Genomic DNA, 15,409 nt, shown 5'->3' with positions numbered 1-15,409 from the left:
GTGGGCAGGGCTGGGAAGGGCCGCCAGTCCAGCCTCCCCAGTGTGAGCTGCAGTCTAACTCCTGCCTCCTCTCTGCCAGAGCTTCGCAGGGCAGTGGAGTGGGGAAGGACTCCCTGCTTCCAGCTGGCAGAGCAACTGCAAACCCCCTCCCATAGGCCTCAGGGTGGGGGCTCTGATGGCTGCCCTGACTTGCTTTGTGGCGCCTGTGGACAGGGAGGGGGAGGCAGGGAGAGGAGGGGGCGGAGGTTCTGGAGGACTGGCTCTGGGCCTGATGGGGAGAGGGGACTGCCCCAGTGGCTCTGGGCTGGGGACAGAACTATATGAGGTGTGCATGGAACCTGGTGGGCTACAAACAGTGGCTAGGGGCTGAGGTGCTTTTTGCAGGCTCACTCTAGAGAGAACTGGTCAGAAAATCAGCCACTCCTCCCCGCTACTGGGTCCCAGCTTGGGTCCAGCCTCCTCTCAGTGACAAAGCTCCTCCCCCAGCGAAGGCAAGTCCACAGAGAAGAGGGGCTTGGCCAGGCTGGCCTCACTTCGGAGATCTCAGTGACTTAAGGAACCAAACCCTGCTTAGCCTGTCCAGCACCAAGCACGTGGGCCACGGCAGGGCTCAGCCTGTGCTGGCAGCCGCTGGCCTCAGGCTGCTCATCTGTCAAGGGGACATACCAATTCCTTTCCTATTTGCTATGGTCAGGGAGTGATCAAAAACGAAGTGGGTGGGTTGTGATTTTTATTAAACCCCTTACTTTGGCTGGTGGCTAAGAGATTGAACAGAAGATGCTTGGTTGCCCTCAGGCCGGCACAGGTGGAAGGGAGGGCTCTATAAACGCCAGTGTGGGCACCCCTCCCCCATCCTGGGGGCACCACTGGCTGCAGCGGCGTCCTGGGGCAGACACCTGGCTTGGGGGCATTGGCCCAACAGGGGCTTCAAGTTGTCCTCGGTCGCAGGCATGGCTCCTGCGGGGTGTTTCCAGTTCCCTGGAGGCTCGAGGGGGGTTCCGGAGCGCACAGCCCTGATGCCCGCTTCGGGCTCGGGGACAGGGCCGCCCCTGCTGGCGCCCACCGCAGCCCGGCGCTGTCACGTTCCAGCCGCCTGACTCAGGCCGCGGGGCGGGGAGCGGGGAGGCGGCGCCGGCGCCCGACTCGGCCCCGGAGGCGGCACCAGGAAGCGCCCGCCCCGGCCGGAGCCGCCATGTAACCGGCGCCGCCCGGAGCCCGAGCCGCGCGGGCCCCAGCGACCCGCCCGCCATGGGGGACGAGGACGAGGAAGAGGGCTGCGCCGTGGAGCTGTGGATCACGGAAGGTGGGTGTGGAACCCCTGACGGCTGTCCCCGGCGGGCCGGGAGGGGTCATGGGCTGGCTGGGTTCATTCACCCCCTGTGCCCGCAGCCAACCTGACCGGGCATGAAGAGAAGGTGAGCGTGGAGAACTTCGAGCTGCTCAAGGTGCTGGGCACGGGAGGTGAGGACCCTCATCCACCAGGCACGTGTCCCAGGCCCTGTGCCCTGGTCTGCCTGTCTGCTGACCCGCCTCAGCCTGGGCCAGGCCACTGGGAAGGCCCCCCACCCTTTCCCGTCAAAGCCTGCCTTGCCTGCCCCGCCCTGCCTAGCCAGGGTTTGCATGCCCACTTCCAGGGCACTCCGCGCTGACATCAGTCCTCTCTGCAAGGTCCTGGGTGTGCATGCCCCCTCCCCGGGTGTGCCAGCACCCTCGGGGGCTTGCAATCCTTCCAGGTGATTTACACAGCTCCTCTCCTTCTCCCAATATGAGAGCCCCCTCCCACGTTTTTCAAACACCCCAGGCTTGGTGTGCACATCCCTCCACTGGCCTGGGGCACACCTCTGCCTTCCTTCCTGGCATTTGCATCCTTTCACATCCATCTGATCCTTCGCAGGTTTGCACACGCCCCACCCCCACCCCTCGCTGCAGGCCTCCTGGAGTTGCTTGCTCCCTAGCCTGGTTTGCACACCCCTTCTCTGGCTGTGGAGCACCCTTCTGGGGTGTGCACGCCTTTTCCTTATAAGGCTGTGCTAGCTTTTTGCACACCTGCCTCTTGCCCCTGCTTTTTCCCCCAAATTGCACACCCTCCTGGGTTGGCATCGCCTGCACGCCCACTAGTCTGCACCACCCTCCTGCTCACAGCCCACCTCCGCCCCCTTGCTGCTCCCACAGCCTACGGGAAAGTGTTCCTGGTGCGGAAGGCGGGCGGGCACGACGCAGGGAAGCTGTATGCCATGAAGGTGCTGCGCAAGGCGGCGCTGGTGCAGCGTGCCAAGACGCAGGAGCACACGCGCACTGAGCGCTCGGTGCTGGAGCTGGTGCGCCAGGCACCGTTCCTGGTCACCCTGCACTATGCTTTCCAGACCGATGCCAAGCTGCACCTCATCCTGGGTGAGTGCACACCACATACCAACAGTGTGGGGGGCATGGGGGCAGGTGAGTCCACCCCATGGGGCTGCTTTCTAACCTCCCCTGCACCCCCAGACTATGTGAGTGGTGGCGAGATGTTCACCCACCTCTACCAGCGCCAGTACTTCAAGGAGGCTGAGGTGCGCGTGTATGGGGGTGAGATCGTGCTGGCCCTGGAACACCTGCACAAGGTGGGTGAGGACCTGGGTCTGGGCCTTATAAGGGGCCCAAATGCCTGGCGGCCTTGGGTCTGTCTCTGGGCTCCCTGGCGCAGGTGCGGACCTCGGTGGGGACGGAGCTGCTTCCCCAGGCCTCCTGGCAGGAAGCCTCAGCACTGCCTGGCAGGGCTTTCTTCTCACGGGGAACTCGGGCCGTGTTCACAGCACTTCCTCAAATGGAGAACTCACGCCTTGGCTCCTGAGGTCTCCTTGAAATGGGGCTCTTCACACAGGCTTTCCTCTCCCTGGGACCTTGGGGCCTGTCCATGGGGCCCGCGTTCCTTGCTTTATATCTTAAATGGTCTTTCTTCTCCAATGGCCCAGCTTTGCCCTGGAGACCGACCCCTCTGCAGGCAGGTGACCTTCTCTAGGGGGTCTCCTTATCCTGAGCAGGGACAGGAGCTGCAGGAGCTGGGGAGGGTCCTAGGGGAGGGAGCCTCAGTGTCCCTCTCGCCCTGCCAGCTTGGCATCATCTACCGAGACCTGAAGCTGGAGAACGTGCTGTTGGACTCGGAGGGCCACGTCGTCCTCACAGACTTTGGGCTGAGCAAAGAGTTCCTGACGGAGGAGGTGAGTGGCAGCAGTCTCTGCCTCCACGTCCCACTCAAGCCTTCTCTTTCCTGCCTCTTTCTGCTCCACGCCTATGTTCTGGGGGTGCAGAAGTGAATAGATCCGGGAAGTCCCCACTGCTCAACTCTCCAACCTCATAAGTCTAGCGAGTCTATCCTGAGCCTTGGGGGGCCGCTGGGGCACAAGAGAGGCTTGGATGTCCAAACAGGTCCTCTCACCCTTCAGAAAGAGCGGACCTTCTCCTTCTGTGGCACCATCGAATACATGGCCCCCGAAATTATCCGCAGCAAGGCGGGGCATGGCAAGGTGGGTTTTCGGGAAAGTGGGGGTGGAAGTAGAGGTGGGGAGGTGGGTGGGGCCACACCCTCACTCCCCCGACCCCCCCGCAGGCTGTGGACTGGTGGAGCCTGGGCATCCTGCTCTTTGAGCTGCTGACGGGGGCCTCACCCTTCACGCTGGAGGGCGAGAGGAACACGCAGGCCGAGGTGTCCCGGTGAGTAGGGCTGGAGGTGGAGGGCGGCCAAGGGGCTGCAGGGCCTGCCTGGGCAGGGCTGTGGGGAGGGCTCGCTGCCCCTGACGCCCCCCCCAATCCTCCCAGACGGATCCTGAAGTGCTCCCCTCCCTTCCCCCCTCGGATCGGGCCTGTGGCGCAGGACCTGCTGCAGCGGCTGCTTTGCAAGGATCCCAAGAAGCGATTGGGTGCGGGGCCCCAGGGGGCACAAGAAGTCAAGAACCACCCCTTTTTCCAGGTGAGGCTGCTGACTCCGGGGCCCCCACACCTCCCCGTACATGCTCAAACTGAACTGCTGCTCTACGTTGGGGGACACCAGAGAGAGAGTCTGAGCCTGGCCAGTTTCACTTTATCTGGAAAACCCCCCAGATGAAGAAAGCAAGTGTATATACGTTGAGTCTTATTTCCACATCCATCCCCACTGAAACTTGGCAGCTGCATTCCTGAAGGAAAGAATTCTAGGTTCATTAACTGTCGGGGCTGGCAGGGACTTGAGAACGGATTGGTCAGTCCTTTTGTTAGACCCAGAGAAGGCAGCTGGCCTGCCCCAGAGGCACAGTAAATGGTGCATTCCAGCTGGGGGTGGACCTTGGCTCTAGGTAGGTCTCCTATTGGCCCAAATCAGTACTAAAAATCCCACTTAGGGCCCTCAGCACCTACCCAGGCATTTTGTTCTTTGTCCCTGTAGTCTGTGTGCCTGTAATTCAGACGGACGGGTGATGAGGCTACATGGGTTTTTGTTCACTTGTTAAGAGCACACACGTGTTAGAGCGCAGCGCAGAGTGGGTTCTGCCTCGTGCGAGGCCAGCGGCGGTGCCTAGCAGGACCTGTGACAGTGGCTACCTCCTTCCCTTATATCAGCGGTCCCCAACCTTTTTGGCACCAGGGACCATTTTCATGGAAGACAATTTTTCCATGGACCCGGGAGGTGGGGGATGGTTTCAGGATGATTCAAGTGCATTATATTTGTTGTGCACTTTATTTCTGTTATTATTACATTGTAATATATAATGAAATAATTACACAACTCACCACAGGGTGGGGACCCCTGGCTTATAGTATTTCACGTGGCCCTCAGAACCGCCCTGATTATCCCTGTCTTTACAGATGAGGAAGCTGATGTTCTGAGCAGTTAAGTCATTTGCCCAAGGTCACCCAACTAGGAAGTGATGGGACTCAGCTTCAGACCCCCAGCTGAGGGACTCTTTACTGCTACATTCTGCTGTTTACATTTGGGCATCAGATTTGCCACTTGTCTGACATCCTAACAAAAGCTCCCATTTGTAGGCCAGGTACTCTGTTACCTATGCTACGAGTACCCTCTCCTTGTGTCTTCCTCTAGTACCAGCCTGGAAAGGCCTTCCCGTAATGCCTTCTCAGACAGGAATCTAGGTCTCCGAGGTGAAGATGTCCCTGTAGGGGCGAGGGGTGCTGTGTGGACAGGGGTGAGGGAGAAGCCGCTGAGCAGTGTTGGTTTCCTTCAGCGATTTCCCAGGCCCACCCTGAGCACATGCTGGGTGCTCTGCTGGGTGCTGGAGTGGGTTGACCAGTCATACTGGAGAGGCCCCGGGGTCTTTAAGGCCTGGCACTTGGAAGGGTGTTCCCTTCATTCTGCCTTCTCTTGGACAGCCTCTTTGGCGATAACAGTGCTGAGGTCTCTGGTGGCAAAACCGGGGCCTTCAAGCCCAAGTCAGTCCAATTGGCTGCAAAAAACCCAACTCAAAATGGTGATACCATTGAAATAGAGTTGGCTGCTTGCAACAGAGATCAGAATGAACCGTGATGTGAACAAGATAGAGTTTTATTTATTTCCTCACACAAAAGAAGTCCAGAGGGCTGCTGTGGTGTCATGATGTTATGGTGTCTTCAGGAATTCAAGCTCTCTCTCTCTCTCTAAAAAATATATATTCCTTCATTTTTAGCATGCAGCCTCCATCCCCAGGATTGCTTTGTGGTTCAAAGTGGCTGCTGGACTCTTGCATTCTAGGCTGCTCCCCAGGCAGCAGGCAGGAGGAAGAGGGATCAGGGCAGGAAGGGCACTTGCCAACTACACATCTCCCTCTTAAGGAGCTTTTCCTGGAGTCCTACCTGACAGTTTTTGCTGACAAATTATTCATAACTCCTAACTGCAAGGAAGTTTCTAATAACATTTTTTTTTTTTTTTGAGACAGAGTCTTGCTCTGTTGCCTGGGCTACAGTGCCGTGGCATCAGCCTAGCTCACAGCAACCTCAAACTCCTGGGATCAAGTGATCCTTATGCCTCAGCCTCCCAAGTAGCTGGGACTACAGGCATGCATCACCACGCCCGGCTAATTTTTTCTATTTTTAATAGAGACGGAGTCTTGCTCTTGCTGAGGTTGGTCTCTAACTCCTGACCTTGAGCAATCCTCCTGCTTCGGCCTCCCAGAGTGCTAGGATTACAGGCGTGAGACACCATACCCAGCCGGAAGTTTGTAATATAGTCCTTTAATTGTGTATATTGGTTCCTGAAATAAAACTGGGGCTATGGTACTAAGCAAGACAGGGAGAAAAGATGGAGAATGGATATTAGGCAGGCAGTTAACAGGTCATGCCACTTTTATATTTATTAGCTTAAACATAAAAGGGCATATTTTAAGTGCTGTAAGTGAAAAGTCCAAGGAAAAGTGGTCTGACTTCAGGCAAGACTGCATCTAGGTGCTAAAACTGTCTCTTGGTTCTGCCTTTCTGCATAGGGACGTCAGTAGACACTGAGAGGGTCCCTGGCACATCCAGACCCACATCCTCTCAGATTTAAGTCCAGTAGGAGAAAGAGATTTGTTTTTCACACCAATTCTATTAAAAGTTCCAGAACTGACAAGTGTGGAGGAATGGTGGTCCCCCGAGGGGAACAGGAGTTCTGATAATAGAAGGTGGCAAACGGACGCTGGGGCGGCAGGGAGAACAGCTGTCCACCCCAGATGCCGGCCAAGCCCCTGCCTTGCTGAGGAGCTGCCTAGTGAGGGTGGCCTGAGTGGAAGGGGGCTTCCAGTTCCTGCCCTTTGACACCTAATCTCTGATTCCTTTTCCCCAGGGTTTGGATTGGGCTGCTCTGGCTGCCAGGAAGATTCCAGCCCCATTCCGGCCCCAGATCCGCTCGGAGCTGGATGTGAGCAACTTTGCAGAGGAATTTACAAGGCTGGAGCCTGTCTACTCACCCCCTGGCAGCCCCCCATCTGGGGACCCTCGAATCTTTCAGGTGAGTGAGAACTCATGGAACCGCAGACGCAGGACAGACAGGGTGCTGTTGCTACCTCTGCCCTGGCTGACCTGTGGACACTGCATAGGCCCCGTTTCCTGAGCAGGACTCAGCATCTTCCCCAGACCTCTCCCCTTGTAGGGCACCTGGTACTGTCAGTCATAGAGACCACGAGAGCAGGACATGTGTTTGATGGTTTCATGGTTTATCTTTAAACTTTGTGTTAACTTCCCTTTATTCCATTATCTTTTCTTTTTCTTTTTCTTTTCTTTTTTTTTTTTTGAGACAGAGTCTCACTCTGTTGCCCGGACTAGAGTGCCGTGGTGTCACCCTCGCTCACAGCAACCTCAAACTTCTGGGCTTAAGCAATCCTTCTGCCTCAGCCTCCCAAGTAGCTGGGACTACAGGCATGTGCCACCATGCCCGGCTAATTTTTTCTATATATTTTTAGCTGTCCCAATCATTTATTTCTATTTTTAGTAGAGATGGGGTCTCGCTCTTGCTCAGGCTGGTCTCGAACTCCTGACCTCAAGCGATCCACCAGCCTCGGCCTCCCAGAGTGCTAGGATTACAGGTGTGAGCCACCACGCCCGGCCCCATTATCTTTTCTATTCAAAAATATTATTTTAAATGATTCACTTGCTTAAGTGGAAATCTAGGAAGAGATGCCACAATTATACTGTGGCTTTGCCTGCCCTTGGCGTAGCACACCACATTCCTAGGGACACAGGCCCCTTCCACCCAATTTTAGAAGCTTAGGTCTGTCGGACAAGTCCACACTCCTTTGCTCAGCATTCGAGGTCCTGTGTGATGTGGTCCTTGCTTGGCACCTTAGCCTCAGTGCTCACTATTATCCTAACTGGTTCTCTGGAGGGCAGTACTGAAGTGCTCAGAGGTTCCAGAACACACCTCCGAACATGCCGTTCCCACTTCCTGGCATGCCTTCCCTATGGTAGCCCCCTGGCAAGCTCCCACTCATCTTTTAGGCCTCCTTGTCCACGTGGCCCACTGGGTTATCTTGCTCTTGTGCACCAGCCCTCTGAATGGCACCTCTTCTGAGCAGTTTGTCATGTTGTATCCTGAGGCTGTCTCCCGTGGTGTGGAAGACCCCAGGGGCTGGGACTGTGTGTTTAATTCCTGTGTCCCCAGGCCCCCACTTCCATTCACTCATTTAATGATTCAAAAATGTGTCCTGAGTGCCTACAATGTGCCAGGCACTGATCTGGGCCTTGGGGAGGTATCAGTGAACCTAACAGACAAAAATCCCACCTACGTGGAGCTCTTATTCTAGGACACAACAGGGCTACATTTTAGGAGACAGTGGTTTGAAAGGGAGGAGTGAAGCTTTTTTTCTTATAGGATAGAGCTGAATTCTCACAAGCTTAGTGTGGAGCCAGGCCACAGTCCTGCATTGGGCCTTGGCACCTGGGAGGGGAGGAAATAGGTGGTCACTGTGATGAGAAAGGTGGGGTGACAGACTGATTGGGGGACACATATGGCCCCAAGTATTATAAAACAAGGTGGAAAAAATGTGTCCACTCATTTGGTGCACCAGGATACAATGGGAACATCCCCACTGCCCCCTTGTCCAGGGTATTGCCTCTGCCCCTCCCCCCCAGGTCTGGGCCTTGCAGGGACTTCTCACCTGTACCCCCAGCCCCCATGCCCATCCACCCCTGACTCCTGCCCCTCGCAGGGATACTCCTTCGTGGCACCGTCCATCCTGTTTGACCACAATAATGCGGTGATGACCGATGTTCTGGAAGCGCCTGGCGCTGAAGACCGGCCAGGTCGGGCAGCAGTGGCCAGGAGCGCCATGATGCAGGTGGGCTGACCCAGGTGGAGGGACACCGGTTTTGGCAGGGTCTAGGCCGGCGGACTCTGAGCCTGTATCCACCGGCGACCGCGGTGTGATCTCGGTGAGGTCCAGAGACTCACCGAGGCGGGTGTGGTGTGGCTCCCGGGTGGGACCTCTGACTCGCCCGTTTGTCTTTGCCTCCAGGACTCGCCCTTCTTCCAGCAGTACGAGCTGGACCTGCGGGAGCCCGCGCTGGGCCAGGGGAGCTTCTCTGTGTGTCGGCGCTGTCGCCAGCGCCAAAGCGGCCAGGAGTTCGCGGTCAAGATCCTCAGTCGCAGGTGGGCAGGCCGAGACCTAAGGGCCCGCGGCGGGTGGGGACAAGTAGAGCGGCCTCCGGGGGGCGGAGCCAGAGGCCAGCCACCCTAACCCCACCTGCCCCGCCCCCCCAGGCTGGAGGCGAACACGCAGCGTGAAGTGGCCGCCCTGCGCCTGTGCCAGTCGCACCCCAACGTGGTGACTCTGCATGAGGTGCACCACGACCAGGTGACGCCTTCCGAATAGAGGCGAAACGCCGGGACGCCGGAGGCGCCCCATGGAGGGAGGGGGAGGCGGCCCCAGAGGCGGGACCTGAGGGCACCAAGGGCGGGGCCTGGGGACCCAGGTGTGCCTGGAGGGGACCGGAGAGGCCCCGGAGGTGGGATTTCAGGGGAGTAGGGCCTGAGGTCCGGAGGCTGAGGAGCTGAGGATGGCCAAGGAAACGGAATTTGAGGAGGGCGTGCAGGGGTAGGGTTTATGGTGGCGGAGTTTTAAGGTGGTCCTCAAGAAGCGGGGGTGGGGGAGGACGGCTCCGGAAGGCAGTGGGGTGAGACCCTGACGTGGCGCCTAAGCGTGGTTCTTGGGGTGGTCTTGAGGTCCCGGCTCGAACAGGGGCGGGGCCCGAGGGCTGGGCGGGCCTGGCTGGTGGGTGGGGCCGGCCTGGTTCGGTGGGTGCTGACCGTGCCCGCGGTGCCCCGCATAGCTGCACACCTACCTAGTGCTGGAGCTGCTGCGGGGCGGGGAGCTGCTGGAGCACATCCGAAAGAAGCGGCACTTCAGCGAGTCGGAGGCGAGCCAGATCCTGCGCAGCCTCGTGTCGGCCGTGAGCTTCATGCACGAGGAGGCGGGCGTGGTGCACCGCGATCTCAAGCCCGAGGTGGGCGCAGGACCCCGGGCGGGGCGGGGCTGCGGCGCCGGGCCCGCCTCTTACCGCAGCCCCGCCGCCGCCCTCACAGAACATCCTGTACGCCGATGACACGCCCGGGGCCCCGGTGAAGATCATTGACTTCGGGTTCGCACGGCTACGGCCGCAGAGTCCCGGGAGGCCCATGCAGACGCCCTGCTTTACGCTGCAGTACGCAGCCCCGGAGCTGCTGGCGCAGCAGGGCTACGACGAGTCCTGCGACCTCTGGAGCCTGGGCGTCATTCTGGTATGGGGCGCGCTCCTCGAGGAGGGTTCGGGGTCGCCAGGGCCTGGGGTCAGAGGTCTTCCTGATGCGGAGAACCGAGACAGGAGACAGGAGTCATCTCGATGGGGGAGGAAGGGTTTGGGCTGAGGTGGATCAGGGGCCGTCCTAGCACAGAGCCAGGGTTGCTCTGGTGTTGGGGTCGGGGCATCATGTAGTAGGAGGTTAGAAGTCAGGGTTCGTCACGCGTGGGTCTCAGGAGTTACCCTAGAGGAGAGGGTGAATGGTTCTGTGGGCGGACTGAGGGGTCAGGCTCAGCCTGTAGCCTGGGCCGGTCTCATTCCCCGCACCCCCCTTCTTAGTACATGATGCTGTCGGGGCAGGTCCCCTTCCAGGGGGCCTCAGGCCAGGGCGGGCAGAGCCAGGCTGCCGAGATCATGTGCAAGATCCGCGAGGGGCGCTTCTCTCTTGACGGGGAGGCCTGGCAGGGTGTGTCGGAGGAAGCCAAGGAGCTGGTCCGAGGTGCGGAACTGGAGGTCGCAGATCATGGTTGGGGAGTGGCGGTCATGTGGTTATGCTGGGATGGGGATGGTCATTGGGTCAGTTGTCCTGGTTGGAGGATGGATAGGGGACAAGAGTGGGGCTGTTAGCTGCGGAGCAGCCTCCACACAAGGCCCCTCCCCACACTTCCCCGCCCTGCCTCCAGGGCTCTTGACTGTTGACCCTGCCAAGCGGCTGAAGCTTGAGGGGCTGCGGGGCAGCTCGTGGCTGCAAGACGGCAGTGCACGCTCCTCGCCCCCGCTCCGGACGCCGGACGTGCTGGAGTCCTCTGGGCCCGCAGTGCGCTCAGGTCTCAACGCCACCTTCATGGTAAGGGGCGGGGCCTCGGGAGGCGGTGTCATTACCGCCCAGAAGGGGAGGTGAACCCAGTATGGCCTCTGGTCGGTCTGTGCCCTGACCTTGCGGGAGGCTGGAGGCCAGAGGCCAGGGGCCTGTTGGCCTTGCCCTAGAGAGGTGAGTGGAGGGCGGGGAAGGTCCGGGAATGGAAGCCAAAGCTAGGATCTGGAAGCCAGGGCCAGGCCGGGGACTCACCCACTCCTTTCCACCAGGCGTTCAACCGGGGCAAGCGCGAGGGCTTCTTCCTGAAGAGCGTGGAGAATGCGCCCCTGGCCAAGCGGCGGAAGCAGAAGCTGCGGAGCGCCACTGCCTCCCGCCGGGGCTCCCCAGCACCCACCGCCAAGGGCACCCCCCGCCGAGCCAACGGCCCCCTGCCCCCCTCCTAGCCCCTGCCACTGTGATCCCCGCTTCCCCCATAGGGGCTGTGTCCTGGGAGCCCGGCTCACTGCCCCCTGCCCTCTGCCAGCGGCTCCGCCCTGATCCCCAGGGATCATCCTCCCCCCTCCTACCCTACTCCCAGACAGAGCAGAAGTATTTTTATAAGCTGAGAATTTTTTATGTCTTACCAGATAGAGTTAGAGATGCAGGGAAGGAGGGGGCCTGCTGGGGAGTGGGGTGTGGGAGGCCCTCTCCTAAGCCACTGCCTCATCTGGGTAGAAGGCTCCTCCAGGGGGCTGCTCCAACGGGAAGGACCCCCCCATTTCTAAACACTGTTGCCAAGGGAGAAATTGGTACCCCCTCCCTTATTCTCCCTTGAGGTCCTGCTCCTGGGAGGGGACACCCATCAAGCTGTCACTTTATGGACTGTCTGTGCAATTATGTCCACCAAACACCTATGTTGGGGGGATTGAGGGAGAGGGCTTGAGGGACCCCCCTGAAGCATTTCTGCCTCACTTTATGTCACCTGCTTCTCCCCTATTGGGGCTGAGGAAAGAAGTAGGCGACCCCCTAAAAGGGGCGGCCCCCTTCTCACCCACCCCCTCCCCTTTGGCACAGCTGCTCCTGGCTGGGGGTGGGGCCTTGGGGGCCTGGGCTGGGCATCCGTGGTCACTGCCTCAGCCCATCCGGGCTGTGCCTTTGACTTTAAAATAAAAGTCCACCCAGTGCTGTGTGTGGCATCTGTGTGTGTGCCCGTTCATGGTGTGGATGTCTGAAGAGAGGTCCTGTGCAGACTGCCAGCCCGTGGAGTCTGGGACCTCAGAGGGGAGGGACTGGCAGATCTTTTAAGAAGGTACCCTGCGTCCTTGGCTTTTGACATGAGCAGTAGGAGGGCCAAACTCTCATCTTAGGTGTGCATCTGGACAGCTCTGCCATGTATATGTATCATTTAGGGTTCTTTTGGTTGTTAAGTACAGGTGTTCCTGTATTTCTGATGGGGTTACGTCCTGATAAGCCCATCGTAAGTAGAAAATGCATTTAATGCTGGCAGCACAGCAGAAAGTTCCCAACTTACAATGGTTGGACTTAGATTTTTTGACTTTAGGATGGTGCCAAAGCGATAGGCATTCAGTAGAAACAGTACCCCATCAAAAATTGTAAGGAGCTTCTTTACTTAAGATGGGATTGTGTCCCTGTAAACCATCGTAAAGTCGAACCTTCGGAAGTCGGGCGTCCGTCATAGAAAACCCATGCTAAACTTGCTTAAGCAAAACAGGATTTTTTAGGCTCTGTAACTACACAGTCCAGCGGTATCAGAACTCAAACATATGATCAGGACTCAGTTTCCGAGTCTCCGTTTTTTATTCTGTTTTCTTGGTGGTGGGCCAGTCTGGAGGACTCTCCTTTTGGCCCCAAGACGGGTACCAGGGGCTAAAGGGCCTACGGAGGCTGCAGATGGAAATCTGATGATAGTCTTTGTTTTAGCGGTCTCAAGGCAAATCCTGAGATGTGCTCTGATTGGATCCACTTAGGTCACATGTCCATCCTGAACCAATCACTGTGGCTAGGAGTGCAATGTGTTGATTGGCTTAGATCTGGATCATGGACTCTCCCTTTGGAAGCTTATTGGGTGGAGAGTAGGGAAAGGGGTGGGTCCTAGAGGGAGATCAGGTGCACCTGACTTGGTCAATGAAGGAGAGAGTGAGGAGGGGAGTAGCCTTGCTCATTACGGCCCTCACAGGGGTCAGCGTGTGGCCCCCTCTCAGGGAGTGTCTGAGACTCCTCCCTTTGTGATCCTTGCTGGGTGGTTGTGGCTGTAGTGCGGTTGCAGCCTGCGCACCTTTGCTGGCACCCTAGGTCACAGGACCTTTTGTCCACATAGTGAGGGCGCCCTGACAGTCCGCAGCCCAGGCCCTGCCTGAACACCCTTCCTGCTTCCCCGCTCCTGGCCGCCTCCTGTAGCTTCTCTCCCCAGAGCTGTGGGACCATCTCACGGTGAAACTTTCCCTCCTGTCCTGAAGTTTGCCTCTTCGAGGAGAAGGTACACGCAGGCCTGAGGATCTGAGCTGGGGCCCCAGAGATGCTGAAGTTGGGGCAAAGCCATGCAGGTGGGGCCTCAGGGGAGTGGGTCAGGGGCAACTAGTTGGGTGGTATAGGGGTGCTCAACTGTGTCCCATCCTGGTGGTCTGAGAGGGCTGGGAGGGGCCCAGGACAAGTCCCCCAGGAAGGCAGAGAAGCGGAAAGATCGCCAAGTCTGATTCCTGTGTTACCAGCTGTGTGACTTCAGCAAGTCACCTTATAGCCCCAGACTTCCCCATTTGTCAAAAGGAGGAACTATTACAGAAAATTAACAGGCTGGGCATGGTGGCTCATGCCTGTAATCCTAGCACTCTGGGAGACTGAGGCGGAAGGATTGCCTGAGCTCAGGAGTTCGAGATTAGCCCGAGCAAGAGTGAGACCCCAGAAAAATTAGGCAGGCGTATGGTGCACCTGTAGTCCCAGCTACTGCGGAGGCTCCAGAGGCTGAGGCAGGAGGATTGCTTGAGCTCAGGAGTTTGAGGTTGCATTGAGCTATAATGATGCCACTGTACTCTACCCCGGGCAACAGATGTAAGAGTGTGGTCATTTATTTTTTTATTTTTATTTATTTGTGTGCTCCACATCAGTCAACTATTGTAGAGTATGGTCATTTTATCACTAAGTATTCGTTGAGATTTACTGAGCTCTTCCAATGTGCAGGGACCCTTCTGAGCACTCAACGTGGGAATCTCATTTAAAGACATGAAAATGGGCTGGGCACGGTGGCTCACGCCTGTAATCCTAGCACTCTGGGAGGCCGAGGTGGGAGGATCGCTCGAGGTCAGGAGTTCGAGACCAGCCTGAGTAAGAGCGAGACCCTGTCTCTACTAAAAATAGAAAGAAATGATCTGGACAGCTAAAAATATATATAGAAAAAATTAGCCGGGCATGGTGGCACATGCCTGCAGTCCCAGCTCCTCAGGGGACTGAGGCAGGAGGATTGCTTGAGCGAGGAGTTTGAGGTTGCTGTGAGCTCTAGGCTGATGCCTTGGCACTCTAGCCCAGGCAACAGAGCGAGACTCTGTCTCAAAAAAAAAAAAAAAAAAAAAGATATGAAAATGGACCATTTCATTATATGCTCACAAGCGCTGAGTATTACCATTTTAAAACCTTTGCTAATTTAGTGGATAAAAATGGTCTTACCTTCAATTTCTTCCCCTCCCATCCCTTGTAACTCACAAGGGCAGAGGTGTCCATGGGTGAGGAGACTGGGGCTCCGAGGCTGGAAGTATCTCTGAGGAAGGAGTCTGCAGGGGTGGAAAGAGCAGGGGCCTAGAGGAGTGAGCCAGAGTTTGAATGCGGCCTCTTTTCTGTGTGGTCAGGGAGCCTGCAGGAGGGAGGTAGATGTGAGTGGGCTACAGGCTGGCCAGGTGTGAGCCAGTGATGTGGAAGGGGGTAGGGTGGGCACAGGCAGAGAGGTGGGGAGGCTAGAGGCCAGTGTTCAGGGTCTCTAGTCTGGCCTCCTGCCTCTAAGCCTTGACTTTGGCCTCTGACCAGGCCAGCCTTATGTGGAGGCTGGCTCTTTCAGGGGAGCTGGGAGAGCTTACCTTCCAGTGCTGGGCCTCTGTTCACACTCTTAAAATGTCTGAGTGAGCAGGTTCAGACCTGCCCTGTTAAAATTCTGGTGCCCCAAAAGGGGCCTACAGCCCTATAAACGTCAGGCTCTCTCCAAGTCACTGTTAACTAGCTACTGGTAGGACTGGAGTTGGAGTACTGGGTTTCGTTAACTAGCTACTGGTAGGACTGGAGTCAGGGGTGCTGGGTTTTAGTCTGAGCTCTGCGGTAACCACTGTTTGACTCTGGGCAAGTTGCTTTTCCCATGTTCTTTGGGGCTCTAATCAAGAATATTCCACAGCAATGTAGGGATTGCAGACTGGCCTGTGCCTGGCC

General features: G+C 57.5%; 1 protein-coding gene across 4 annotated transcripts; it reads left to right on the top strand.

The window, feature by feature from the left end:
• The first annotated feature begins 1,174 nt into the window (after positions 1-1,174).
• RPS6KA4 (ribosomal protein S6 kinase A4) lies at positions 1,175-12,178 on the top strand. 4 transcript variants are annotated; one of them, XM_069470243.1, is made up of 17 exons: positions 1,175-1,303; positions 1,390-1,415; positions 2,173-2,391; positions 2,485-2,600; positions 3,090-3,197; positions 3,423-3,503; positions 3,587-3,690; positions 3,796-3,946; positions 6,761-6,925; positions 8,622-8,750; positions 8,928-9,061; positions 9,173-9,266; positions 9,742-9,915; positions 9,995-10,189; positions 10,528-10,687; positions 10,872-11,035; positions 11,275-12,178. In XM_069470243.1, exons 3-17 carry the CDS (start codon positions 2,235-2,237, stop codon positions 11,446-11,448), a joined length of 2,106 nt encoding a protein of 701 aa, XP_069326344.1. In that variant the 5' UTR covers positions 1,175-1,303; positions 1,390-1,415; positions 2,173-2,234; the 3' UTR covers positions 11,449-12,178. The 4 variants fall into 4 exon arrangements, with proteins under 4 accessions (XP_069326344.1, XP_069326343.1, XP_069326341.1 ...); XM_069470242.1 differs by having other exon boundaries at positions 1,390-1,461; positions 8,949-9,061; XM_069470240.1 differs by having other exon boundaries at positions 1,390-1,461; positions 8,946-9,061.
• Positions 12,179-15,409: the final 3,231 nt, after the last annotated feature.

This window comes from Eulemur rufifrons, chromosome 6 (assembly GCF_041146395.1).
Source record: "Eulemur rufifrons isolate Redbay chromosome 6, OSU_ERuf_1, whole genome shotgun sequence".
NCBI classification, from domain to species: Eukaryota; Metazoa; Chordata; class Mammalia; order Primates; family Lemuridae; genus Eulemur; species Eulemur rufifrons.
This window is presented reverse-complemented; position numbering and strand designations above follow the sequence as displayed.